General features: G+C 43.0%; 1 protein-coding gene and 1 long non-coding RNA gene across 18 annotated transcripts in view; one reads left to right on the top strand and one right to left on the bottom strand.

The window, feature by feature from the left end:
* xpo6 (exportin 6) overlaps positions 1-27996 on the top strand; it is a 291971-nt gene that overhangs the window by 191708 nt on the left and 72267 nt on the right. For all 17 annotated transcript variants that reach the window (XM_069905286.1, XM_069905287.1, XM_069905285.1 and 14 more), the window contains one exon: positions 27877-27967. In XM_069905286.1, coding sequence (XP_069761387.1) covers positions 27916-27967 — 52 coding nt within the window. In that variant the 5' untranslated portion in view covers positions 27877-27915. The remainder of the gene's footprint in view (positions 1-27876; positions 27968-27996) is intronic.
* On the bottom strand, positions 170-27993 carry LOC138746831 (uncharacterized). Its single transcript, XR_011347139.1, has 3 exons — positions 27832-27993; positions 5784-5852; positions 170-1610 (listed from the first exon to the last, which is right to left on the bottom strand). It is a non-coding gene; the product is annotated as an uncharacterized lncRNA (long non-coding RNA).

Raw genomic sequence — 27996 nt, forward strand, 5'->3', positions numbered from 1 at the left:
AGAAAAAAAAAGAACTCTAATCCCCTACCGCAAAACCTGAGATGTTTTGACATAAAATTAAAGGTGGTATAGTTCTGCCAAATCTATAAAACATTAATATCCGAAGGGAAAAAAACATGTACATAAATAAATACATTCAATGATCAATTCAAACAAATTTAATGAGCAAGAAAATAGTCCATAAAAGGACTCCAAATTTTATGGAAATTAATGTTAGTATACAATGCAGAACACTGGATCTTTTCTAAATTAAGACAAGACATGTCAAAACCACCGAGTTCTAGTGGGTGGAACAGGATCTTTCCATCTCAGTAGGATTGCTCTTCATGCCATTAGAGTTGTAAATAGTATGTTGGTGATGATTAGATGAAGAAAATAGCTCGTTAATATCATCTAATGTTCCAAACAAAGCCATTAAAGGATTAGGTACAAGATTTACACGTAATATTATTGACAAAACACAAAAAAATTTCCCTCCAATAAGATTCAAGAGCTCGACAAGAACATGTGTATCAAGGTTGCTCTTGTCATTACATCTGTCACATTGGGGATTTAGATTAGGAAATAAACGGGATAATTTGTCTTTAGACATGCAAGTCCAATGTACAACCTTGAACTGAATGTTGAGCACTGATGTGTCTCATACTATCTAGGGCGGCACATTGGCATAGTGGTTAGCGCAATGCCTTTATAGAGCCAGTGTTTGGATCAGGGATCGAATCCGGCGCTGTCTTTAAGAAGGTTGTACGTTCTCCCCATGTCTGTTTGAGTTTTCCCTGGGGGGCTCCAGTTTCCTATCGCTGTTCCAAACGTACCAGGGAGCTGTAGGTTAATTGCGTGTAAATTAGGTGGCACAGACCCGTGGGCCAAAATGGTCTGTTATGTCTAAATGTTTTTAAAAAACTAATATTTGGCAGAATTGGTCAGTGGTTGAGCATATTAGTACCCACTTTCAATCTAGTATAGTAAAGGAGATAAGTTTGGTTAAAAGTGTATTGTGAAGATTTATCAAATAGTAATAATCATATCTATTTCTGTGCAGGGTTTGAAAGGAGAAATGTGAAGCAGCGACAAAGCTTTTAAATTTGCAAAGGCTAATTTCTAAGTATTGAAATAATTGTTGTTACGAGCCCAAAAGATCCCAAAACCCAGCAGCAATAGAAATTCACCAAGAGAAATGGTTGCTTAAACAAAAGTTGCTTTTAATTTTCTTTAAACATAAAAACAGAATCAAACTTATTACTGTTAACTTAACTTAACCTAACTTACCCCTTCTAATTCCAAGCACACGTGTATGTAATGTGTATATGTTCAGGAAAGTTCTCTTCTTTAATAGTTCTCCAAGTTCACCAGTATCAGGCAATTCTTATACTGTGCACAGAATTTAACATTATGAATTTTCACCAAGCTCTGTTGCTTAAAGGTAAATAGTTACCACTCAGGAAGGTTCTTTTTGGTTTCAGAGAGATATTTGTTGCTCGTTGGACACACTCAATCTGATTTCCTCTGATCAGTCACTTCATTGTCTTGCTGAAGAAATTTTCCCCATCATGGGTTTTCCCAAATGATAACCTCTTCTTCCAGATCACCACAGAGTTCCTCTTGTTTCCCTTATTTTAGGAGAAACACTACCCAGTTATTTCCTCTTGTAAGGACTAGAAGGGTTTTCAACAGGCTGAATTCAGAACTCACAACCTGTCTTCAAAATGGGGTTTTCAATAAGCCTGCCATGTTGCAAAACTGACCTTTTTCTTTCTCTTTCTTCCCCCCCCCCCTTGTAAAAACCAGAACCCCTCTCAAGGCTCCAAACCCAATCCTTGAAAGATCTTTATCAGCACTTGAGCCCTGACTTTTCATTTGAAATTCTTTCCAAAGCAGTTCCATTGTCTCTTGCAAAGCCACTGGTGCTTGAATGTCTAGTTTCAGTAAAGCTCTTGCATTTTAAATGAGATGTGTTTTGTTACTCTGTGAAGTGACCTACACTGAACCCCACAATCTATCTCTTTTAAAGACATTTATATATAATATAAAATATAATGTAACCTGTAACACTGTACACAATAAATGAAGAAAATCCATCTTGTATGCTACTATGATAGAGTTGTGTGAGATGTTGTGTGAGATGCACAATTAGTTTATACCCCAAAGGGATAAGATTCTGTGGAAAGCCATGCACAATTAAATAGGTGTCAACTTAAAACTAAGGAAAATTATAAAAACAAATGAAAATCAAAACATTACAGATACTAGAAAACTGAAAATGCTGTGAAAGCTCATCTTTTTTTCCCAGTTCTGATGGAGGATGGCAGACCTGGAATCTTGACTCTTTCCACAGATACTGCCTGACTTAGTCCTCCACCATTTACTGTTTTGTAACATAAAGGCAAGAATGAGTGCAGATTATCATAGCTGAGAATAATGGCAAGGATCTGCCATTAGAATGAAGGATCTACTTTTAATTTGTCTCCATTATCCTAGAAAAAGTGGTCAGGAATGACCTGCATCTCTGAAAATTGGGTAGTGGTGGCACTGTAAATATTTTAAAATGATGTATCTTACAGCATCAATATTTATAACAGTGGACAAGAAACAGGGCCATCTTGAGTGATGAAAGAGGGGTTGATATCCAAACTTAAAGCAAAGTAATACCAATAGAGGGGAAAATCCTCAGGCCAGATCGTTTCCATCCCAGTGTTTTGAAAGCCACATTAGAAGACTGCTGATGGATTCAGGATCAGTTAGCCTAATATCTGCTGTGCTGGAGCCCGAAATGTGGAGTGAACCTTAAAACTTCTTGTCTGATCACAAAGAGCCGGAATAGTAAGTTTGTAGGGGAGAGATCAGAACTGATAAGTGAAGATATTTGTAATTTTTGGATAACGCAAAGATTGTCAGAATTAGAATCAATCTAGATAGAGGCTTTAAATCAGAAACTTGGCAAATGGATTTCAGTGTGCCAAATGTGAAGTCATTCTCTTGGAGCCAGAAGGATAAGAGACAAGTACTTTCTAGATGAGTGGTTCTCAACATTTTTCTTTCCACCCACATACAACCTGAAGTAATCCCTTACTAAACACAGAGCACGTATGGCATAGGGAATACTTAAAGTGGTATGTGAGTGGAAGGAAAAAGATTGAGAACCACTGCTCGAGATGGTCACCAGTCAGAGCTAGTAGGGGCCAAAAGACATTGGATCCTTATGCATGTAGAGAGTTAATGTCATGGAGGTAGTCAGAAAATAATCAAAAAAGACATTGGGATGTTAACTTTTTATTCTAGGTGATGGATTCTGGACCATAACTGTGCAAAACCCTAGTTTGACCACACCTGGAACACTGCAAGTTCAGCACCACATGTTGAATGGATTTGAAAGAAGTCTAAAGTTCATTTTACAGGACACTAACTGACAAGTGTTAAATTACAAAGAGATGTTACACAAAAATAATGCGTTATGTGGAATTTAAAAGGTTAAAGTCAGTTTGATTGATATTCCCATGGTGCCAAGGGAACCTGGAATAGTTATCGAAAATGTTTCCACCAGAGAGTTTGACATACATGAGTTCAATGTACATGTGCACCAAAATTCTGACTCGCTGCTGCCAAATGGATACTTTGTTTTAAAAAAACAGCTATAATAGTACAATCATGCTTCACTTAATGTCCACGATGCATTCTGTGAAATAGGACGTTATGTAATTTGGATGTGGAGGTGGACAGACAGAGGATTTTGTGGACGAGATAAAGAAAACCGGATGGTGGTTTGCCTCCCTGGTGCCAGGGTCCGGGATGTGGCTACACGAGTCCAGAACATCTTAAAGGGGGAAGGGAAAGAACCTGAGGTTGTGGTTCATGTCGGTACCAACAACATTGGTAGGAAGGAAGAAGTGGTCCCGCAAAATGAATATAAGGAGTTAGGCAGGGAGCTCAGAAGAAGGACTACTAAGGGTGTAATCTCTGGATTACTTAGTGAGGGTAAAAATAGAGTCAGGTGGAGATTGAATGTGTGGTTGAAGAGGTGGAGGGTTTTAAATTCTTGGACCACTGGGACCATTTCTGGGGGAGATGGAACCTATACTGTAAAGATGGGTTACATCTAAATCCGAGAGGTACCAGTCTTCTGGCAGGGGCGTTTGCTAGGGCTTTAAACTAGTAAGGTTGGGGACAAGGGTTCATGTCAGGGAGGATGACAAGATCAGAGTCTTTAGGCAAAGAAAAAAGGCTTTTTCACACAATATGGAGGTGGAACAGCAGATAATAAATAGTGGCCATAATAACAATTGTAGAGAGGGTGAGAGGCAGAAAGTTAAATGTGGAAGATCTCTGAGATGCATTTATTTCAATGCAAGGAGTGTGGTAAATAAATGGATGAACTAATGGTATGGATTGACATGTGGCGTTATGATGTGATATCAATTTGTGAGTCAGGGTTGAAGGAAGCAGCTAAATATTCCGGGATTTCACTGTTTTAGGCGTGACAGAATTGGCGGAGTACGGGGGCAGGGGAGGTGTGGTGTTGCTTGTCAGGGAAGATATTGCAGTGGTGCTGAGGCAAGATAGTAAAGGGGAGGACATTGGGGAATGCACAAGAACAAAGAGATCTTGGAGTTATGGTGCAGCGTTCCTTGAAGGTGGATTCCCATGTTGACAGGGTGGTTAAGAAGGCATTTGGTATGCTAGCCTTCATAAATCATAGCATAGAGTATAGGAGCTGGGAAGTGATGCTGCGACAGTTTAAGGCGTTGGTGAGGCCAGGTTTAGAGTATTGTGTTCAGTTCTGGTCTCAACATTATAGGAAGGATATAGATAAGGTGGAGAGGGTGCAGGGAAGAATTACAAGGATGTTGCCTGGCTTAAAATACAGAGAAAAGTTGAAGAGGTTTGGACTTCATTCATTGGAACGTAGACAGTTGAGAGGGAATTTGATAAAGGTGTTTAAAATTATTAAGGGATTAGATGCAAGTAGACTCTTCACCAAATAGACTCTTGAAACAAGAAGACACAAGTTGAGGGTAAGGGGGCAAAATTTTAGGAGAAACATTAGAGGTGCTTCTTCACTCAGAGAGTGGTGGCTGAATGGAATAATCTTCCAGAGGAAATAGTTGAGGCAGAGTCAAATCTTTCATTTAAGAGGAGGCTGGATATATATATATGGATAGGAGGGGGTTGGAGAGTTATGGGCAGAGAATAGGCGGGAGGGATCTAGCAGAGTTGTTTGAGTGAACTGGCGTGGACTTGTAGGGCCGAGATGGCCTGTTTCCATGCCATAAACTGTTATATGGCTATATTTGTAGCAAAGCTATATGGGATGCTGTAATGTACCTGTATTAACTAAATAGCAAAGATAACTATACACATGCAGTACTGTATTTCAGCAAGTGTATCTGGCTGTGATTCTGGTCCTTGACCTCAGACAGCCCCAGTTCAGCTCTTTATTCTGGTCAGGTCATGTATAATTTGTGCCACAGGACTTTAATCTCCCCGTTATTGGACATTGATTTTCTTTTCCGCATTTACCACCTCACAAAGCTGTCTCTGTTTAAGTTCAGCTTCATGTTCACACACTGTCTTCAGTTTAATTGGGGATTTTCTTCAATTTGGCAATTCACATGACTGTTGGTCTGATCACGCTTCACCCGCCACCGCCGTACAGAACCGCATTGAACATGCCGACCAGCCAGCTCTAGTGGCCTGTGTTCTGCCCATGTACCTCAAAGCCTCCCCTTTCCATGTTCCTGTCTAAATGCCTTTTGAACCATACAGTTGATCCGGATTCTGCCACTTACTCTGACAGTTCATTCCATGTACGTCTGCTCCGTTGGACATTGGCCGAACGCACATTATGCGGCGCGTGACTGTATAAGGAAAGAGATAAATATAAAAGATAGATAAATATTCACAGATATAGTTAATGCAAGACAAAAAAGTGGCCCTTCAATAATGCAGACAGATCTTTTTTGTGAGGTGAAAGTAGTTTCTGGTCAGGGTATTAAGGGAATGTTTAAGAGCCTGATAGCTGTTGGAAAGGAGCTGTTCTTGAACCTCAAAGTGCTGGTCTTCAGGATTCTGTATGTTCTACCCAAATGTAACAGCGAGAAGAGGTTGTGACCAGGATGATGGGGGTCCATTATGATGTCTGCCATAAACAGGAGGTCAGAGCCCATGATGAACTGAACTATGTTTGCAGCTTTCTGCACTCTTGGGCACTTGACTGACCAAATCTGATCATGATGTAACTAGTCATTATGCCATCTATAATACACCTGTAGATGTTTGGTAAGGTATTTGAAAACATGCCAAATCTCCTAAGACTTCTTGGAAAGTAAAGTTGTTGGTATGCCTTCTTCATGGTTGCCTCAATATGTTTCTAGAAACAGATGGCACAGTCTTAATGAAAGTTAGATATATTGGAATAAAGTTGGAAAATATAAATAAAATGGTGCTGTGAAACAACACAATTTGTTGTTTGTTCACGACAATAAATTCTGATTCTGGAAATCACCAGGATGTTACCAGAGCAGGAGAGACTTCAGGTTATTGTTTTCTTCATAACAAATTATACTTGTTTTGGGATATTTAGTTGAGTGAGAGAGAGTGAAATCAGAACAAATGGGTTCCCTTAGAGAGGAGCTAAACCAGGTGACACAAATTGAAGATGTTCCATAGAATGAGTGGGGATGAAAATTAGCCAAAGGGTAGTGGAGTCGTTGAGTCAGAAACAGGCTCTTAGAAGCACCGTGTCCATGCGTATATCTACATTCCATTTGCCTTCTGTGCTTTGATGATTCAAATACCTCCCCAATGCTGCTTCACCCGGGAATGCAGATTTTTCCAGAACAAATGCAATGTTTTCCAAACTGAAGAGCAGAGATACAACCAAAAGCAAATATAAGGTGGTGACACAAAAATCTTCAAGTTCAAGGTAACTACTGTATATTTCAGCATATGTCAAAACCCTCAAAACACACTCAAAAATGGGGGGTTGTAGACTTATATGGCAGATATACTGTTGAGACCTTAAATTGAACAAAAAGAAAACAGCTGGACGTGGATTCAGTGTATAAGACAATCTTGGTAGCACCTCCTCACCACCAGCGCTGCTGCTCCCCAACACTTCCCCGCTGTCTGGTGCCACCATAACCCACCCAGACATTCTAAAATTGTAGAGCCCAAGGTCACCGCTCCCGCCCAGGAGAACAAGGTTGCCACTCCTGCCTGGGACCTGATACAGAACCATGGTTCCTGCACCGAGCACACTTGGGCATTGAGGTGATTTCTTCAGACAGCACTGCACCCGAAGTTGAGAATGGAGTCACTGTCGCCAACTCCGGCTGCAGCCGATGCTGAAGACTTGGACCCAAGCTCCATTTGGCATCTTTCTGGCCAGAAGCAAGGGTTTTTTTTTCCCCTGTTTTTTTTTTAACTTGCTTGCTTAATTTACAGCTTGGTGATTGGGGTGTTGTAACAATTTTTCAGTTGTTGCTGGAAGGCCTGGACACCAGTCTCCAGCATGTTCCTTGCAGAAAATTGGGGTTGAATTGTATGCCCGATTATCCAGTAAAACCATTAAAATGAGGCTGAAAATGGGGACCCAACTTGTATGCTGGTCAACTTATAGGCTGAAATATACGGTGTATGAGTTAAAACTGACAGGTCTATGGACAGTAAATTGGGAACTGGGATTGGCATGAATAACTTTTTTTTCCAATCTGGATAGATGCATTAGAGCCAAATAACTTTCTCAGGACCATTAATTTGTATGATTTGCATTTGGATTGCAGTGGGTAGTTTTAATGGCCTAGACAAAACAGTTCCAGCTAATCCAGCTTCTCCTTAAGTTCTCCAGCCAACAACATCCTGGTGAATCTTTTCTGCACCTTTCCTTGCTTAATTACATCCTTTCTGTGGAGGAGTGACCAGAGCAGCATACAATGTCCCAGTTATGGGCTTGCCAAAATCCTGCACAGTTGTGTCGTAACGTCCCAGTCCTTGTACTGGTTTTTAATTGGATGAGAATCAGGTATGCCATCTGCTTCCTTCTCCACACGTTTATTTTTTTACTATAATTTTATTTAAAGTTTTCAAATATGTAATTATACAGATTATATATATAAATATATAATTTATTGATAAAACACAAAAGGAAAACCAAGATAGCAAAATAAAATGTCATTCTGGATTGCACAGAAGGTGGCTTGCATGCTGGAATTTTACAGTGTCTATATATAACTTTTAGGGAAGAAGACTAATACAGGATTTAGGAGACCAGAAGTACATTTTTTACATATTCATTCCTAACCTTTGCATATATGGGGTCCAGGTCTGCACAAAAAATGAATATTTATTTCTTAAATTGTAAGTAATTTTCTCTAAGGAAATACAACTTTGTATCTCTGAATGCCATCTTTCCACACCTAAATACACGTCTGATTTCCAGGTCACTGCAATCCACTTCTTTGCTACTGCTAAAGCATTTTTAACAAATTTAACTTGATTATTTAATGTCACATGTTTCATTGAGCTACATTCTTGTCCTCCTTGGTCTCTCTGTTCTGTTCAGCCCTGCCCTGGTTTAACTTCTCAAAATGCATCACCACCTTTATCAGAGTTGAATTTCATCTACCATTCCTTGGCTCACTTTTCCAGTTGATCTAGCTCCTGGTGTAATCTTAGATAACCTTCGCTGTCCACTGCACCACAGGTGCCCAGGGAAGAAAGGTTGAAAAGGATATGAATCAAATGCAGGCGGATGGGACTAGCTCTGAAAGACATTGGTCAACATGGGCAAATTGTCCTGTTTCTATGCTGTATAACTCCTTGGAAACATAAGAATTTTTGCAAATCTTTCAAAACTATGACTTCCAAAAGCATAAATTTCTGGTGCTTATGTAAAACTAACTGATGAAGAACTGCATATGTTAAACTGGCATTATTTTTGTGTACGTTACAGTGCACAGTTTGAGAGGGATATTACAGTTGCAGTTTTTAAAACTACACAATTCACCTACTTTTAATTTGCAATTCACACAGACTGCATTCTGTGATCATTTCACACTGCACATGTGACTCAGCTAGATTCTCAGTTGCCCCATGGCTCAGAAGTGATAAATGGTTGTGAAATACAAATGTATAGTTTGTAAACAGTGTTGGATATGAAGTAGTTACAGTATGTAATAAACATACTGGGGAGGAAGAGATGGAATAATTAATATACATAGGACCCTGCATGAGTTATTAACATACTTGATATCATTTATTCCTAACCTGTTCATTTCCTTAGATCCAGATGTAAATTGTTTATTTACAGTTGTATTAAAATAAAAGCATCTAAAATCCGGAAAGCTCCAAAATCCAGCAAGTGGGGAGAGAGATGGCAGCGCGAGTCGGATGGGCGAGGGACTAGCAGTGCGAGTCGGATGGGCGAGGGACTAGCAGTGCGAGTCGGATGGGCGAGGGACTATCAGCGCGAGTCGGATGGGCGAGAGAGTAGCAGCACGAGTCGGGTGGGCGAGGGACCGGAAGTGTGAGTTGGGCGAGTGAGGTGGGGGGGGGAGATGGGAGCGCAATTGGAAGGGGATGGGAGTAGATATGGCAGCACAATTCGGGTGGGCTTAAATCTGGCTTTCCGAAATCTGGAAAAATCTGAAATTCAGAATACACTGTCCCCCAAGGGTTCCGGATTAAAGATTTTGTACCTGTATTGCATTCTCTCTAGTTGGTAACTCTATATAAATTGACTTCGAAAACTTCCCTGAACACATCTGACAAACTCCAAGCCATCCAGTCCTTTTACAGTATGGGAGTCCCAGTCAATATGTGGAAATTAAAATCCCCTACTATCATAAACTTACGTCTGCTTCTCTCTCGAGATTTGCTCCTCCAATTCTATTGGGCCATTCCTCAGCTCCATCCATATAGCCTCAGTAGACGAGCCCTCTGGTCTGTCCTGCCTGAGCACAGCTGTGATATTTTCCCTGACAAACAATGCCACTTCTCCCCCTTTTATCTTCCCCTCCCCCACCTCCCCGTACTATTGTGCCGAAAGCAAAGGAAGCCCAGAACATTGAACTGCCAGCCTTGGCTCTCCTGCAACCAAGTTTCACTAATGGTCACAATGTCATAATTCCATGTGCCAATCTATGCTCAAAGCTCATCTGCCTTTCCTACAATATTCCTTGCATTGAAATAGATGCCTTTTAGAAAATTTCCACCATGTATAACCCGGTGACTTCTAACAGTGCATTTAATTTTCACATCACCTTATCCCTCCTCCACTTTATCTGCTCTGGCACTCTGGTTCCCAACCCCCTGCATATCTGGTTTAAATCCACCAGAGCAGCATTAGCAAACCTTCCCACAAGAATATTAGTCCCCCTCCAGTTCAGACGCAAACCATCCTGTTAGAACAGGTCCCTGGAAGAGAGTCCAATGATCCAGAAATCTCAAGTCATCCCTTCTGCGCCTTGTCTTTAGCCATGTGTTAAGTTGCATTATCCTCCTATTTCTAACCTCACCATAATGTAGCATGGGTTGCAATCCTGAGATAACAGCCCTGGAGGTCCTGTCCTTCAGCCTTAGCACCTAACTTCCTGAACTCTCTTTGTGTACTCCTTGCCCTTTCTATCCATGTCATTCGTCCCTATAAGGACCACGATATCTGGCTGCTCACCCTCCCTGAGAATGTCGTGGACTTGATCTGCAATATCTCGGATCCTGGCTCCAGGGAGGCAATATACCATCTGGGATACTCCATCTCTTCCACAGAACTTCTTATCTGTCCCCCTAACTATGCAATCCCCTATCACTATAGTTTGCCTTTTCTCCTCCCTTCCCTTAGCCACAAGACCAGGCTCTGTGTCAGAGACCTGATCATCATGGCTTGTGCCTGATAGATTGTTTCCTTCCTTCCCCCAGCAAAATGTTTTACTTGTTGAGGGGAATGGCCACACGGGTGCCCACACTGCCTACCTGTTCCCTTTCCTGACTGTCACCCATCTACCCTTCTTCTACCTCTTAGGTATGATGGTGTCCTGTGACTCCTGTCTATCACCCTCTCTGACTCGAGTGATCTGGAATTCATCCAGCTCCAGCTCTAATTCCTTAACTCGGCTTGTCAGGAGCTTCTCTGGATGCATTTCTCGCAGATGAAGTCATCAAGGATTCTATCGGCCTCCCTGTCAACGCACACTCTGCAAGAGGAGCATTCCCCTTGGCTGCCATTCCCAATGTTTATGACTAAAAGAATAAAATATTTGACCACAAGGTCAACACCTCTGCCTTTCACAACATAGCCCCCAGCAAATTCATCCCCAAACTTCGCGATCGAGGCATCAACCATTCCCAACATACTACTGGATCCTTGACTTCCTATCTAATCAACAGCAATCAACAAGGAAGGATAAGAACATCTCCATGATCACACTTAACATTAAGGATGTGTACTCAGACCTCAAGTTTGCTGAGGACATCACATTGTTTGTTGGTTGTCTATAAGGCTGAATGCAAAAATAAAATTGAAAGTCTAACTGGATGGTGACAAGGTTACAACATGACGGAGCTGATCATAGAGTTCAGGAACAGGGTAGAGACTACACACTGACCCAGAATGACATAGAAGTCAGGTTTATTATCATCTGACTGTACATATGCAACCTGACTAAACAGTGTATCACAGTCCACGCACATATAATACACAGCACATAATAATCCCATATATACATAGATATAATTTAAAATAAATATAAATATTTTGGGATGATTTACTGTTCATTAATCTCACAGACTGAGTGAAGAATCTCTTTCCCAGCCTGATATTCCTGATTTTGATGCTCCTGTTCCTCCTCCTTTATGGTAGTAGGTTAAAGATACTGTGCTGGATGCAGAGAGTCCTTAGTAATTCTTTGAGCCCTATTTAAGCAATGCTCCCAATAAATGCCATCCACAGACGAAAAGGAGACCCCAGTTTTCTTGTCAGCTGTCTTGATGATCCTCTGTATTGACTTCCGGTCGATGCTTTGCAGCTACTGTCCCACACAATCATGCATCTAGACGAGACACTCTCAACTGTGCTCCTGTAAAATAGGTTTTCAAAATGGGGGTCGGTAGCCTTGCCATCCTCAAACCCTTTAGGAAGCATGGTTGCTGCTGTGCCTTCCTGGCTAATGAGATGGTGTTGTGGGTCCAGCATACCATGGAACTTTGTGCTCTCCATGACGGAACCATTGATACATAGTGGGGAATGGTTGACTTTCGTCCTCTTGAAGTCCACAACCATTTCCTTTATCTTGTCCACATTGTGACTCAGACTTTTGCTCTTGCACAATTTTATGAACTGCTCAATCTCCTCTGCAAGCTGACTAATTTTTCATCATCAGGTAATAAGAGTAGATAGCTTCAAATTCTTGGGAATAACCATTTCCAATAACCTGACCTGGACCAATGTTGACACAGTCAAGAAAGCATGTCAGTGCCTTTGTTAAATGAAGGAAATTTGTCATGTCCCTGATCAACTTCTGAAGCTGCATCGCAATGTGGTACAAGAGCTGCTCTTCCCAGGATCAGAATTCCAGAAGCTGCTCAAGACATAATGCAAACCTCTCTCCCTTCCATTAACTCCACCTACATCTCCCGTTGCCTTGGTATGGCAGCCTATGTACTGAAGGACCCATCTCACTCTACACACACTCTCCTCCCATCAGGCAACAGGCTCATGTGAAAACATGCTAAATGACAGATTCGTCTCCACAGCCAATAGGCTCCTGAATGGAAACTACAGTAGTGCTCACATGCTGTTCTTGCTTTATACTAATTTATCTTTTTTTTAAACTTGTAGCTCTATACTCTGTAATTGTGCTCTTGCTTTTTCTACATTATGTGGTTGTATGGATTTTGGAGTTGACCTATTAGATTGCTCCCATAAAACCCTTCTCACTGTTCCAGGTATAATATGACAAGTGAACTTGGTGTTTCATTGAGATCCTTATTTGCAGGTGTGTGCATTTGATACGACTATCAGTGGTGTCTACTTTTAAATCGTAACAAAGGAAGGTTAGGGCACTATTACTTTTGCTGGACATCCTGCTTTTATAGACTAGACAGAATTATAGGGGCTGGAGAAGGCCATTCAGCCCTTCGAGCCTGCATCATGATATAATACAATCATGGCTGATCAGATGGCTTCAGTATCCAAACCCTGCTTTCTCTCTATATACCCCTGGGTCCCCTTAAGGCATATGGTCATATCCATCTATCTCTTGAATACATCTAGTGAACTGGCCTCAACGACTTTCTGAAGTAGGAGTTCCAAATATAAACAACATTTTACTTTTGGCCTGATGCCATGGCCTGGGTCACTGGCCTCTGCCACATCTAAATATATTCTTCAGACTCGGGGTCGGAGGAGACAGTGAGTCAGTGCCTGGTGTCGGGTGAGAGGAGGAGGAGCCAAGAGACAGCATCAGAGGGTGAGTAGAATAAATAGCTGGACTTACTAATTTGGCTAGTCCAATCTATATGTAAATTCGAGCTGGGAGTCGGAGGAGAAGCTCGGAGAGAGTGACGTGGAGGTAAGCAGTTAAATACAAGGGCTTACTGGGGCTTGGGCCTACTCCAATCGGGCTGGGAGTCTGAGGAGGCAACAGCTGGAGTTTGAGCTGTGAGTCAGAGAAGCAGGAGCTTGGAGAGAGTGACTGGGTTAGGGTATAATTTGTAAACAGTGTTGGATATGAAGTAGTTACAGTATGTAATAAACATACAGGGGAGGAAGAGATGGAATAATTAATATACATAGGACCCTATGTAATTGATCAGGTTAATTGATCAAGGTTAATTGGTCAAGGGGCCAGTAAAAGGAGTAAAAGGGGAGGGAGCGGCCAGCGAGGAGCGGCGCACTGAGTGAGTGGGGCACTGAAGGAGTGGGACTTCCAGCCTTTGGCTCAACAGGCTTAGGCAAAAGCAGGCGAGGAGAAAGGTAAGTGGCATTATTTTAGCTCAGTCATGCTTATGGATGTCAGATGTGGGAACCATGGGTGAGTCCCACCCTCCCAAATAGCCACATCTGCGTCAGGTGCACCGAGATGCAGTTCCTTAAGGTCTGAGTTGGGGAACTGGAGCTGCAACTTGAGGACCTACGGCTGGTAAGGGAGAGTGAGGAGTTAATAGATTCAACTTTCAGGGACATAGTTACCCCAAGACCAGATGTGCCAGGTAAGTGGGTAACTGTCAGGGGAGGGAAGAAAAAAACCAGGAAAATGGAGAACACACCTGTGAATATCCCTCTCAGTAACAGGTATATTTTGTTGGATGCTGTTGAGGGAGATGACCTGACAGAAGCTGGCAGCAGTGACTAGGTCACTGGCACTGAGCCTGGCATGGTGGACCAAAAGGTAAAGAGGAATGCAGTGGTCACTGGGGACTCCATTGTCAGAAATACAGACAGGAGATTCTGTGAGCCAGATAGGTATGCCCGCATGGTGTGCTGCCTCCCTGGTGCAAGGGTGCAGGATATCTCAAATTGGGTCCAGGGTATTCTAAAAGGGGAAGGCGAACAGCCTGATGTCTTGGTACATGTGGGTACCAATGACATAGATAAAAAGAAGGAGGAAGTACTGAAAAAGGATTACAGAGAGCTAGGACAGAAACTAAGAAATAGGACAGCCAGGGTGGTGATCTCTGGTTTGCTACCTGTGCCAAGTGCAACTGAGGACAAAAATGGAAGGTTAAGAAAAATGAATGTGTAGCTGAGGGGCTGTTGTAAAGGACAGGGTTTTGACTTCTTGGATCATTGGAATCTCTTTTGGGGAAGGCATGACCTCTACAAGAAGGATGGGTTACACCTAAACCCAAAAGGGGTCAATATATTGGCAGCTAGGTTTGGTACAGCCGTCGGGTGCGGTTTAAACTAATTTGGCAGGGGAGGTGGGAACCTGTATGATAGGGCAAAGGACAGAAAAGATAAAACAGGAAAAGTTAGGTTAGGCAGCGAAAGTAAAAAATCAGAAAGAGCAAGAAGGGTGAAAAAAGTAAATCTGAAGGCTTTATATCTTATTGCAAGAAGCATTCGGAACAAGGTAGATGAATTAGCTGTGGAAATTGAGATAAACAAATATGATTTGATTGGGATTACAGAAACATGGCTGCAGGGTGGGCAAGCCTGGGAACTTAACATCCCGGGGTATATGATATTTAGGAGGGATCGGCAAGAAAGAAAAGGGGGTGGGTAGTATTGATGGTGAGAGAAGGGACCGACACGATTGACAGGAAGGATATCAACTTGGAAGATGCGGAATCTATATGGGTAGAACTGAGGAATAGCAAGGGGCGGAAAACGTTAGTGGGGGTGGTATATAGGCCTCCAAATAGTAGTGTAGAGGTGAGGGAAGGCATTAAAAGAGAAATTAGAAAAGCGTGCAATAAGGGAACAGCTGTCATCATGGGAGACTTTAATTTGCATATAGATTGGACTAGCCAAATTAGTAAAAATACTGAGGAGGAGGAATTCCTTGAATGTTTACGGGACGGTTATCTAGACCAATATGTCGAGGAACCAACTCGGGAGCAGGCCATTTTAGATTGGGTATTATGCAATGATAAGGGGCTAATCAACAATCTTGTTGTACGAGGCCCTTTGGGTAGGAGCGATCACAATATGATCGAATTCTCACTCGACATGGAGAGTGATGAAATTAAAACCAAGACGGGAGTTGAGTAAGATTGATTAGGTGGTGTTTATGGGGGAATTGACTGTGGATAGACAATGGAAAGCATTCACAGATCTAATGGAGAAAATGCAAAAATTGTTTATACCGGTTTGGCATAAAAATAAACCAAAAAATGTGACTCAACCGTGGATAACACGGGAAATTGGAGACAGCATTAGGTCCAAAGAGAGACCATATCAATTGGCTAAAAACAGTACCACAACCGAAGACTGGGAGCAGTTCAAGATGCACCAAAGGAGGACAAAGGGATTAATCAAGAGAACAAATATAAATTACGAAAGTAAGCATGCAGCAAATATAAAAACCGACTGCAAAAGCTTTTATAAATATGTCAAGAGGAAAAGATTGGTGAAATCCAGAGTAGGTCCTTTGCAGTCGGAATCAGGGGAATATATAATGGGGAATAAGGAAATGGTAGACCAAATAAATTCTTACTTTAGTTCTGTTTTTACAAGAGAGGATACAAATAACCTCCCAAGGATGTTGGGAAACATAGAGACTAATGCAAGGGAGGAACTGAAAGAAATCAGTATCTCTAAGGACATGGTCTTGGGGAAATTGATGGGATTGAAGGCAGATAAATCCCAAGGGCCTGATAATCTACATCCTAGGGTACTTAAGGAAGTGGCCATCCAGATAGCAGATGCTTTAAGAATTATTTTCCAGAACTCGATAGACTCAGGATCAGTACCCCACTATTTAAAAAGGGGGGTAGAGAAAAAGTGGGGAATTATAGGCCGGTGAGCCTTACATCAGTAGTGGGCAAAATGATGGAATCCATTATTAAGGATGTAATAGCGGAGCATATGACTAGCAGAGAAGGGATCGGACAGAGTCAACATGGATTTACAAAAGGTAAATTGTGCTTGACAAATCTATTGGAATTCTTTGAGATGATGACAGGTAAAATAGATGGGGGAGAGCCAGTGGATGTGGTGTACCTGGACTTCCAAAAGGCCTTCGATAAGGTCCTGCCTAAACGACTGGCTTCCAAAATCAAGGCTCATGGGATTGGGGGCAAAGTATTGATGTGGATTGAGAAGTGGCTGGCAGGTAGAAGACAGAGAGTTGAGATAAATGGCTCGTTTTCTGAGTGGCAGGCGGTGACCAATGGGGTACCACAGGGATCTGTACTGGGACCCCAGCTGTTCACAATTTACATTAATGATCTGGATGAGGGAATTGGATGTAATATCTCCAAATTTGCAGATGACACTAAGCTAGGAGGGGTTGTGTGCATGGAAGAGGGGGTCAGGAAGCTCCAGTGTGATTTGGATAAATTGAGGGGGCTGGGCAGATCCATGGCAAATGCACTACAATGTGGATAAATGTGAGGTTATCCACTTTGGTAATACAAACCGGAGGGCAGATTACTATTTGAATGGCAATAGATTAAGAGATGGGGAAGTGCAGAGAGACCTAGGGGTACTTGTACACCAGTCTCTGAAGGCAAGCATGCAGGTACAGCAGGCGGTTAAAAAGGCAAATGGTATGTTGGCCTTCATATCAAGAGGGTTTGAGTATAGGAACAAGGATACCTTACTGTAGCTGTACAGGGCCTTGGTGAGACCACACCTGGAGTATTGTGTGCAGTTTTGGTCACCTTATCTAAGGAAGGATGTTCTTGCAATGGAGGGAGTGCAGAGGCGATTCACCAGGCTGATACCTGGAATGGCAGGAATGACTTATGAGGAAAGATTGCGCAAATTGGGATTGTACTTGCTGGAGTTTAGAAGATTGAGAGGGGATCTCATAGAGACCTATAAAATTCTGGCAGGACTGGACAGAATGGATGCAGATGGGATGTTCCCAATGATGGGAAAATCCAGAACCCGGGGCCATGGTTTGAGGATAATAGGCAAACCATTTAGGACCAAGGTGAGAAGGAATTTCTTGACCCAGAGGGTGGTGAATCTGTGGAATTCATTGCCACAGAGGGCAGTAGAGGCAGGTTCATTAAATATATTTAAGAGGGAATTAGATATATTTCTTCAGTGTAAGAGTATTAAAGGTTACGGAGAGAAGGCGGGGACGGGGTACTGAACTTTAAATTTAAGATCAGCCATGATCTCGTTGAATGGCGGAGCAGGCTCGAAGGGTCGAATTACCTACTCCTGCTCCTATCTTCTATGTTTCTATGTTTCATTGAATTTACTGAACATTTGGACTCTGTGGAAATGTTTGGAGGAGGCAGATACAGAAAATGGAGAGAGATTTTGGCAAATTCCTCGGCTATATTGAACTTGCTCATTTCTATCATAATTGAGACCATCTTAACAAGACAGTAGAGCTTGGTTCTGTTTGTTGTATTGCTTCATTCTGTATACCAAATGTTGTTTCTGCTGTTCAGCATCTCATCTCCAGGCATACCCTTCTGTCCATACTGCAGGTTTCAAATGAATGTGTTACCCAGGGATAGTGAGGAAGAGGTTGGGCTTTAGGTGGGATGTTTGATTCTCATGAACTGATGACCATCGGACTGTTGCTTGAGTAGTGAGTGCGTCAGTGATCTCTGTTTTGCGATTTATGCAGGTGGGTACAAATATCGAATGTGCCTTTTTGACTATTCCATCAAATGCTTTTCGTGGATTTGTAATGGTTTCATTCATTTTAGAGCTTACTTGACCTTTTGAAAGAGCAGTTCAGAGTTGAACAGTTCAGGTGTGGAGCTGCATGCATGCAGTTTAAGTAAGAGTTCCATTCCAAAAGTATATTAGGGAGCCATTCCTCAGGGCAGTGTATCCTAGGCCCAACCTTCTGCAGCTTTATTTTCTATGACAAGGACAAAAGTGTTTGTATTTACTTAACAAATGAAGCATCTGTACCCGCATTCAGTGAGATCTAGCCAGCGTTCTCCTTGGTTGGCTAAGTGACAAATATCATTTGTGCCACTAAGGTCTTTAACGATGGATTCTTGGTGTTTGTCCAGAAAAAGTGAAACCTCGTTAGAACGCGATTCATTAATCCGCGGATTCGCTTGTAGCACAGGTGTCTGTGGACCCCAAACATTGATTTTAAGATGCCAGGCTAACAGTGGTGAACAGCCACAAACTCAGAAATGGTTTCTTATGTTAATGTGTGGAGTTTAAAGGTCTTATTATAGGGTTTGAGCCACAGTATTCGGTTTTCCTGCTTCCTGAATCATGACATGTATCCATCTGTTCCGTGCCTCGTCTAACACGGTATCAAATCTTGGATCCAAACTACCGTGTTCTAACGACGTTTTACTGTAGTTTGTTCCATATTGCAAGCATCTGGATGGGGGTGGGGGGGGGGTAGGGGGAATATCAGATCTTCTCCAACCTTCTGACTCTTTAAGTCTGTGCTCTCTGTTTAGATGTCTGCTCTGAGGAAAATGTTTCTCACTATTTTGCCTATCTGTGGCCCTCATAATATTGTATACCTCTATCATGTCCCCTCTCACCTTCTCTGTTCTATTTTGCTGTCTTTCCAGATCACCCCTTTTCGTCTCACTTCACTTTAATTCCACTTCTTTCCTCAGTCAGATCCCAGTGTGCACTTGTTAATTCTTTGAAGAATTATATCTCATGTGTTTTTCCTTTCAACTAGCTTCCCCACATGTTATCTTCACTTTTGAAATGATTTAATCTTCATTGTGAATAAGATCTCAGAAATGTTGAGTTGGCCTTGCTGAAATATGATGCATTTGATTCAGCAATCTAGCCAAATCTCATTCTGAGAAGCCTCATTGGTTTGTGTACAAGGGATGGTTTACATAGCACTAACATAAAAATGGGCTTGTTTTTGAGCTGACTCGAAACTGTCTGCAATTGTTGGGCAAAGATTTTCTGATAGTTGATGCAGATCAGGCTGGGTCCAAATCTTTGTTCCCATGCAATGCACTCGTCGTGCAGCATTATAGTAGGGAAGGAAAGGAAATGAAGCAGTGTTAAACTACAATTGAGAAACTTGTTTAGTCTCATTTAAAACTTTTTCTGGCAAGTCAAACAGTGTACTTAATACAGCAAAGATTTTTAAAAATAACCAATGTTTTGGGCTTGAGGTGTCGAAAAATGTTGGCAGGCACCTGAATAAAAAGGTAAGGGGAGAGGAGAATGGGGAGGCATGGTAGCAAAGCCAGGAGGTAATAGGTGGAGATAAAGGGAGGACATAGCAGTAAGCAAGGGGAGGAGGGATGGCTAGGTGAATAGAAGGAAAGGAGTGGAGAGCTGAGGGAAAGAAGGCAAAGGGATGGGAGGGAGAATGGAGAATAGGTGAGCAGAAATCAGAAAATGACATGAATGCCATCCGACACATTCACAAGAATGTTGATAGGGTGCCAGGGTTTGAGATACAGAGAAAGGTTGAGCAGCCTGGGGCTTTTTTCTCTGGAGCGTAGAAGATTGAGGGGAGATTTGATGGAGGTGTTCAAGATTTTAAAAAGGACAGAGAGAGTCAACATGGATAGGCTTCTTCAATTAAGAGTGGGGGATATTCAAACCAGAGGCCATGGTTTGAGATTGCAGGGGGAAAATTATAAGGGGAACATGAGGGGAAATTCCTTCACGCAAAGGGTGGTTGGGATGTGGAATAAGCTTCCGGCAGAGGTGGTTGAAGCAAGAACGTTATTTACCTTTAAGGAAAGACTGGATAATTACATGGAGGGGAGAGGATTGGAGGGGTATGGATCAGGTGCAGGTCAGTGGGACTAGGAGGGTGGGGATTTGTTCCGGCATGGACTAGTAGGGCTGTACATGATTATATGGACTGGAGAGCGCTCAGGCAGAAAATCAGGTGTTGTTTCTCCAATTTACTGGTGGACTTGATGAGATAGTACACAAGGCCATGGATAGACATATGAGTATGGGAGTGGGATGCAGACTGAAATGGTTGGCCACTGGGAGGTCCTTGTCACTGGTACGGGGAGAACAAAGGAGCTCAGAGAAGCGATCTCCCAGTCTATACCCAGTCTTTCTGATGTATAGAAGGCTACAAAGGGAGCACTGGATGCAGTAAATCAATCCTCCTACCTACCCCTTCCACAGGACCCCACCACCGCTCATCAAGCCACCAACACCATCTCCAACCTATCTCCTCTGGTCACCTCTCTCCCACGGCCTCCAACCTCATTGACTGCCATCCCCACACTGCCCGTTTCTACCTTTTACCCAAGATACACAAACCCAGCCATCTGGATAGATACATTGTTTCCATTTGCTTTGCCCCACCAAACTAGTTTTGTCTTACCTTGACTCTATCTTTTCTCCCTGGTCCAATCCTTCCCCACCTACATCCGTGACACCTCACATGCCTTCCATCCTTCTCTGACTTCAGATTCCCTAAATTGGACCATCTCATCTTCATGATGGATGTCCAATCCCTTAATGCCTCCATCCCCCACACAGAAGGTCTTAAAGCACTTTGCTTTTTCCTGGACAATGTGAAGGCCTTGGCGTGTACAATTAAGGAGCACATCAAGGCATTCTATGCGCATGTGAAGAACAGAAGGATGACGAGAATGAAGGTGGCCCACTAAAGGATAAGGGAGGCAACATGAACCTGGAGGAGGGTGGGATGGTCATAATTCTTTGTGTCAGTATTCACAAGAGAAAAGGACCTTGATCAGGATTAGGTCAAAATTGAACAGGCCTGTGTGTTGGACAATGTGGATATTAAGGAAATGGAAGTGTTGGATCTTCTTTAAAATATCAAGATTGGTAAGTCCCCATAGCCGGATGAGATATACCCCAGGCTGCTGTGGGAAGTGATGGAGGAGATAGCTGGGACAGTATCTATGATTTTTGAATCCTCTTTGCAGCAGGGGAAGTGCCAGAGGATTGGAGGATGGATGGCAACTGTAGTCCCCATGTTCAAAAAGGTAACAAAAAGTATCCTGGGAATTATAGACGGGTGAGTCAGTGGTATGTGAACTAATGGAGAAGATTCTTAAGGATAAGATCTCAAGTCAAGTTTACTTATATTCATACCATGCTCCCACAGTAAAGATGAGAGAGTTTCTCCAGGACCATGGAGCATATTCACTTAAATATAAGATAGAATAACCATATATAACATATAACAATTACAGTATGGAAACAGTCCATATCGACTCTTCTAGTCTGCATCAATTTAAGTGAACTTCACTAGTACCACCTACCTGCTCCCTGCCCATAGCCCTCCAACCCCCCCCCCTCACATCCATGTTCTCATCCAACCTCCTCTTAAATGCAAAATTGACCCTGCAGCAACCACCTCTTCTAGAAGGTCATTCTACTCAGCCACCACTCTCTGAGTGAAGAAGCTTCCTCTTATGTTATTTCTAAAGTTTTGCCCCCTAATCCTTAACTTATGACCCCTCGTTCCAATCTCTCCTCCCCTCAAGGGGAAGAGCCTATTCACATCTACTCTATCTATTCCCCTCATAATTTTATATACCTCTAACAGATCCTCCCCAACCTTCTATACTTCAATGAATAAAGAAAGCCCCAGTCTACTCAATCTTTCTCAATACACATTAAAATATTAAGACTTGTACATTAACAGTCCACTGTACCCTATCCCCCAAATGTTTTGGGAGTTCAGGAGTCTTTGGGAGTTCAGGAGTCTTTGGGAGTTCAGGAGTCTTTGGGAGTTCAGGAGTCTTTGGGAGTTCAGGAGTCTTTGGGAGTTCAGGAGTCTTTGGGAGTTCAGGAGTCTTTGGGAGTTCAGGAGTCTTTGGGAGTTCAGGAGTCTTTGGGAGTTCAGGAGTCTTTGGGAGTTCAGGAGTCTTTGGGAGTTCAGGAGTCTTTGGGAGTTCAGGAGTCTTTGGGAGTTCAGGAGTCTTTGGGAGTTCAGGAGTCTTTGGGAGTTCAGGAGTCTTTGGGAGTTCAGGAGTCTTTGGGAGTTCAGGAGTCTTTGGGAGTTCAGGAGTCTTTGGGAGTTCAGGAGTCTTTGGGAGTTCAGGAGTCTTTGGGAGTTCAGGAGTCTTTGGGAGTTCAGGAGTCTTTGGGAGTTCAGGAGTCTTTGGGAGTTCAGGAGTCTTTGGGAGTTCAGGAGTCTTTGGGAGTTCAGGAGTCTTTGGGAGTTCAGGAGTCTTTGGGAGTTCAGGAGTCTTTGGGAGTTCAGGAGTCTTTGGGAGTTCAGGAGTCTTTGGGAGTTCAGGAGTCTTTGGGAGTTCAGGAGTCTTTGGGAGTTCAGGAGTCTTTGGGAGTTCAGGAGTCTTTGGGAGTTCAGGAGTCTTTGGGAGTTCAGGAGTCTTTGGGCGTTCAGGAGTCTTTGGGCGTTCAGGAGTCTTTGGGCGTTCAGGAGTCTTTGGGCGTTCAGGAGTCTTTGGGCGTTCAGGAGTCTTTGGGCGTTCAGGAGTCTTTGGGCGTTCAGGAGTCTTTGGGCGTTCAGGAGTCTTTGGGCGTTCAGGAGTCTTTGGGCGTTCAGGAGTCTTTGGGCGTTCAGGAGTCTTTGGGCGTTCAGGAGTCTTTGGGCGTTCAGGAGTCTTTGGGCGTTCAGGAGTCTTTGGGCGTTCAGGAGTCTTTGGGCGTTCAGGAGTCTTTGGGCGTTCAGGAGTCTTTGGGCGTTCAGGAGTCTTTGGGCGTTCAGGAGTCTTTGGGCGTTCAGGAGTCTTTGGGCGTTCAGGAGTCTTTGGGCGTTCAGGAGTCTTTGGGCGTTCAGGAGTCTTTGGGCGTTCAGGAGTCTTTGGGCGTTCAGGAGTCTTTGGGCGTTCAGGAGTCTTTGGGCGTTCAGGAGTCTTTGGGCGTTCAGGAGTCTTTGGGCGTTCAGGAGTCTTTGGGCGTTCAGGAGTCTTTGGGCGTTCAGGAGTCTTTGGGCGTTCAGGAGTCTTTGGGCGTTCAGGAGTCTTTGGGCGTTCAGGAGTCTTTGGGCGTTCAGGAGTCTTTGGGCGTTCAGGAGTCTTTGGGCGTTCAGGAGTCTTTGGGCGTTCAGGAGTCTTTGGGCGTTCAGGAGTCTTTGGGCGTTCAGGAGTCTTTGGGCGTTCAGGAGTCTTTGGGCGTTCAGGAGTCTTTGGGCGTTCAGGAGTCTTTGGGCGTTCAGGAGTCTTTGGGCGTTCAGGAGTCTTTGGGCGTTCAGGAGTCTTTGGGCGTTCAGGAGTCTTTGGGCGTTCAGGAGTCTTTGGGCGTTCAGGAGTCTTTGGGCGTTCAGGAGTCTTTGGGCTTGGGGGGGAGGTGGGGGTGGGTAGAAGCTGTTTCCCAATCTGGATGCAAGGGCCCGAATGCTGCAGTACCTCCTACTGGATGGCAGAAGGGAGAACAGTTTACTAGAGGGGTGTGTGGAGTCCTTCATAATGTTTATTGCCTTTTGCCTGTATCAAGTGTTGTAAATGTCCTTCATAGTAGGAATAGAGCCCCCAATTATCTTTTCTGCTGAATTCACTATCCTTCACAAGGTCTTGCGCTCCGAGGAGGTACAGCTTCCAAACTAGGAGATGATACAGTTGCACAGGATGCTCTCAATACATCCTCTGTTGAATGTCATGAGGATGGAGGGTGGGAGATGGACTTTCCTCAGCCTTCACAGGAAGTAGAGGCACTGCTGGGCTTTTTTGGCTATGGAGCTGGTGTTAAGGTTGAGGTTCAGGCATGTGAAGTTCTCCACCAAGTGCTCTCCGAGGAACTTGATACTCTTGATGACCTCAATGGTGAAGCTGTCAATGGTCAGTTGAGTCTTGTCCCCATCTCTTTTGTTTTATTAATGTTCAGATGTAGTAGTTGGCTGTGCATCAGTCTGTTAGAGACTGCAACTCATCTCTGTGTGCTGACTCATCATTCTTACTGATCAGGCCCTCCACGGTTGTGTCGTCAGTGATAATGTGGTTCGAGCTGTTCTTTGTCACCAGTGGACTCCGCACACAGCCCTGGGGGGCCACTGTGCTCAATGTGATGGTCTTGGAGATGCTCTTACTGATTCAGAATGCCTGAGGTCCCCCTGACATGAAGTCAAGAATCCAATTGTAGAGGGAGCATTTGGATCTAATCAAGGATAGTCAGCATGGCTTTGTGAAGGGAAGGTTATGCCTCACGAGTCTAATTGAGTTTTTGAAGAAGTAACAAAAGAAATTGATGAGGGTAGGGCGGTAGGTGTGATCTACATGGATTTTAGCAAGACATTTGACAAGGTTCCCCACAAGAGACCTATCCAGAAAGTCATGAGCGATGGGATCAGTTGAAAATTAACCCTATGGATAAAATATTTGTTTGTAGGAAGAAAACAGAGTAGTCGTGGAAGGAAAGTATTCTGTCTGGAGATCAGTGACTAGTGGAGTGCCACAGGGATCTGTTCTGGGACCCCTGCTATTTGTGATTTTAATAAATGACCTGGTTGAAGAGGTGGAAGGATGGGTCAGTAAGTTTGCGGATGACATGAAGGTTGGAGGAGTTGTGGATGGAGCTGTAGGTTACAGAAGAGGATATAAACAAGATGCAGAATTGGGCAGAAAAGTGGCAGATGGATTTTGATCCGGATAAGTGAGGTGATGCATTTTGGAAGCACAAACCAGGAGGCTGAGTACAGGGTTAATGGTTGGTTACTTTAGAGTGTGAATGAACAGAGGGACCTTGGGGTGCAAATCCATACATCCTTCAAGGTCACCGCAAAGGTTGATAGGATAGTTAAGAAGGCCTATGGGATGCTGGGATTCATTAATAGGGGGATTGAATTCAGAAGAGAGGTTATGTTGCAACTCTACAAATCTCTGGTGAAACCACACTTGGAATATTGTGTTCAGTTTTGGTTATGTCATTACAGGAAGGATGTGGAAGCTATGGAGAGGGTGCAGAGGAGATTTACCAGGATTGGGAAACGAGTCTTATGAGGCAAGGTTAGCATGGCTGGGATTTTGCTCTTTGGTGTGTAGAGGGATGAGAGGACACTTGACAGAGGTCTACAAGATTATGAGAGGCATAGACAGGGTGGACAGCCAGCAAACACCAGAGGACATATGTTCAAAGTTGAGGGAGGGATGTTTCAGGGAAACATCAGAGGTAAGTTTTTTTTACACACAGAATTGTGGGGGCCTGGAATCCCTTACCAGAAATGGTGGTGGAAGCTGAAACATTAGGGGCATTTAAGAGACTCTTAGACAGACAGATGTATGGAAGAAAATTAAAGGTTATGGGGTAAGGAGGGTTTAGTACCTGGGTCGGCACAATATCGTATTGTTTTATGTTCTAACAAGTCATGAAATTTGTGGTTTTGCAGCAGTACAAACATTCGTATAAAACCCCCTGACATGTCTAGGATTGGCAGTAGCTCGAAAATGCATAGCTGTTGCTTGGAAAAATGATGTTGAACTGAATATACAAAGGTGGCAATAACGAAATTCAATCGTGTATTTATTTGGAAAAGATATCGTATAATTTACGGAATAATTCTTCTTTTTTTGTTACAATGTGGAGTCTGTATTTAGATTTTAAGTAGAAGTTTTATTTGTGATGAAAGATATAAAAAGATGGCACACCATACAGAGAGACCTGTTATAACCCGATATTATTGTGTTTTTTTTTAAAATAAGCTCCGAAGTGGGGAGGGTTGTAGGGGTTGGGATAGGTGGTGGGGGCTGGTGGGTGGGGGCGTAATAGGGGGTAGTTTTAGATTACACTTTGGTTTTTTTTGGTTTTGTAAAATTCTTAAATAAAATTTTCAACAAAAAAAATAAACCACCTTACAAAAATTTTTTTTAAGTGCTCGAAAAGTCAAAGTAAGGCAGTATCTCTGGATCATTGATCATTCAGGAATCTGATGATAGCAGGGAAGAAGCTGTCCTTGTGCCACTGAGAGCTTGTCCTTAAGCTCCTTTACCTTTCTCTCAATGGTAGTAGAATGAAGAGGGTTTGGCCTTGATGGTGGGGTCCTTGAGGATAGACGCTTCTTTCTTAAGACACTGCCTCTTGTAGATATCCTCAATAGAGTGAAGTCTGGTGCCCGTGATGTCACAGGACGATTTAACAACATTTTGGATTTTTTTCCTTTCCTGAGCGTTGGCACCTCCATGCCTGACATTAATGCAATCAGCCAGAATGCACGCCACAGTACACCTGTAGAAGTTTATGAGTCTTCAGTAATATACCGAATTTCTTCAAACACCTCACAAAGTATAGCTGCTGGCGGGCCTTCTTCATGATTGCATTGACATGGAGGCTACAGGACAGATCTTCAGAGATGTTAAAACCCAGGAATTTGAAATTTTTTACCCTCTCCACTACTGAGCCATCAATGAGGACTGGGTCGTGTTCCCCTGACTTCCTTCTGAACAACCATCTAGGTTTTTCTAACGTTGAAAAATGTTAGAAAAATGTTGTTGTTGTGAAGCCACTCAACTGAACACTCCCTCCTGAACACTTCCTCATTCCCATTTGTGATTTCTGCTAACAATCGTGGTGTCATCAGCAAATTTGTAGAGCATTGGAATTGTGCCTGGCCACAGTCATGTGGAGCAGTGGGTATCCTTGGGGTGAGCTTGTGTTGATAATCAGTGAGGAGGAAACTTTGTTTCCAATTCTTTTGATAAGTAAGTCGAGGATCCAGCTGCAGAGGGGAGTGCAGAGGCCCAGGGTTTGAGTTTGTTGACGAGCACTGAGAGAATAATGGTGTTGAAGGCTGAGCCATAGTCAATAAAGAGCTTATGTATGAGCTGCTGTTTTTGTGGTGAACCAGAGCTGATTCGAGAGTCAGCAATATTGCGTGTGCTGTGGAGTGATTGTGACGATAGGCGAATTGCTGCGAATGTAGACCTTTGCTTAGGAACATGTTAATTTTGGCCATGACCAGTCTCTCAAAGCACTTCATCACAGTAGATGTTAGTGCTACTGGGCAGTACATTTATGCTGACCATTCTCCCTTCCCTTACTTATCTCACTTATATTGATTCTGAATTTTTCTGTCTTGCTCATTCAAGTAGCTGTCCAAATGCCTCTTAAATTTTGCTACATTGTAAAAGCTGCCACCAGTTTTGAGCTCATTGCAGTTGTGTTCGAAATTCAAACTCCTGATGACTATATTTTATCAAACTTCAACTTTTAAGTCAAATATGGTGTTGCCTAATCTTTAACTTCTAGTTTTTAATCTTGTGCACTTCTGCTAAGTCTGGCAATAGTGACTTATTTTTTGTTTAAACATTGTTTCAGAGACGTATGTTGGTATGCTGTTCATATCATTCTCAATAACTCACCTTGGGCATTGATACCTTAATGTGCTGTCGCGGTTTGTTCTCTAGGCATCTGAAGAGGCCTCTCTGCGTGCGCTGGAGAGTCTAATGACGGAATTTTTCCACAGCTGCACCTCAAATGAACGGAAGAGGGAGATCGGTAAGTGCCTGTTGATTTCAGCTCTCATC

The sequence above is a fragment of the Narcine bancroftii genome, chromosome 12 (genome assembly GCF_036971445.1).
Source record: "Narcine bancroftii isolate sNarBan1 chromosome 12, sNarBan1.hap1, whole genome shotgun sequence".
Classification (NCBI taxonomy): Eukaryota; Metazoa; Chordata; class Chondrichthyes; order Torpediniformes; family Narcinidae; genus Narcine; species Narcine bancroftii.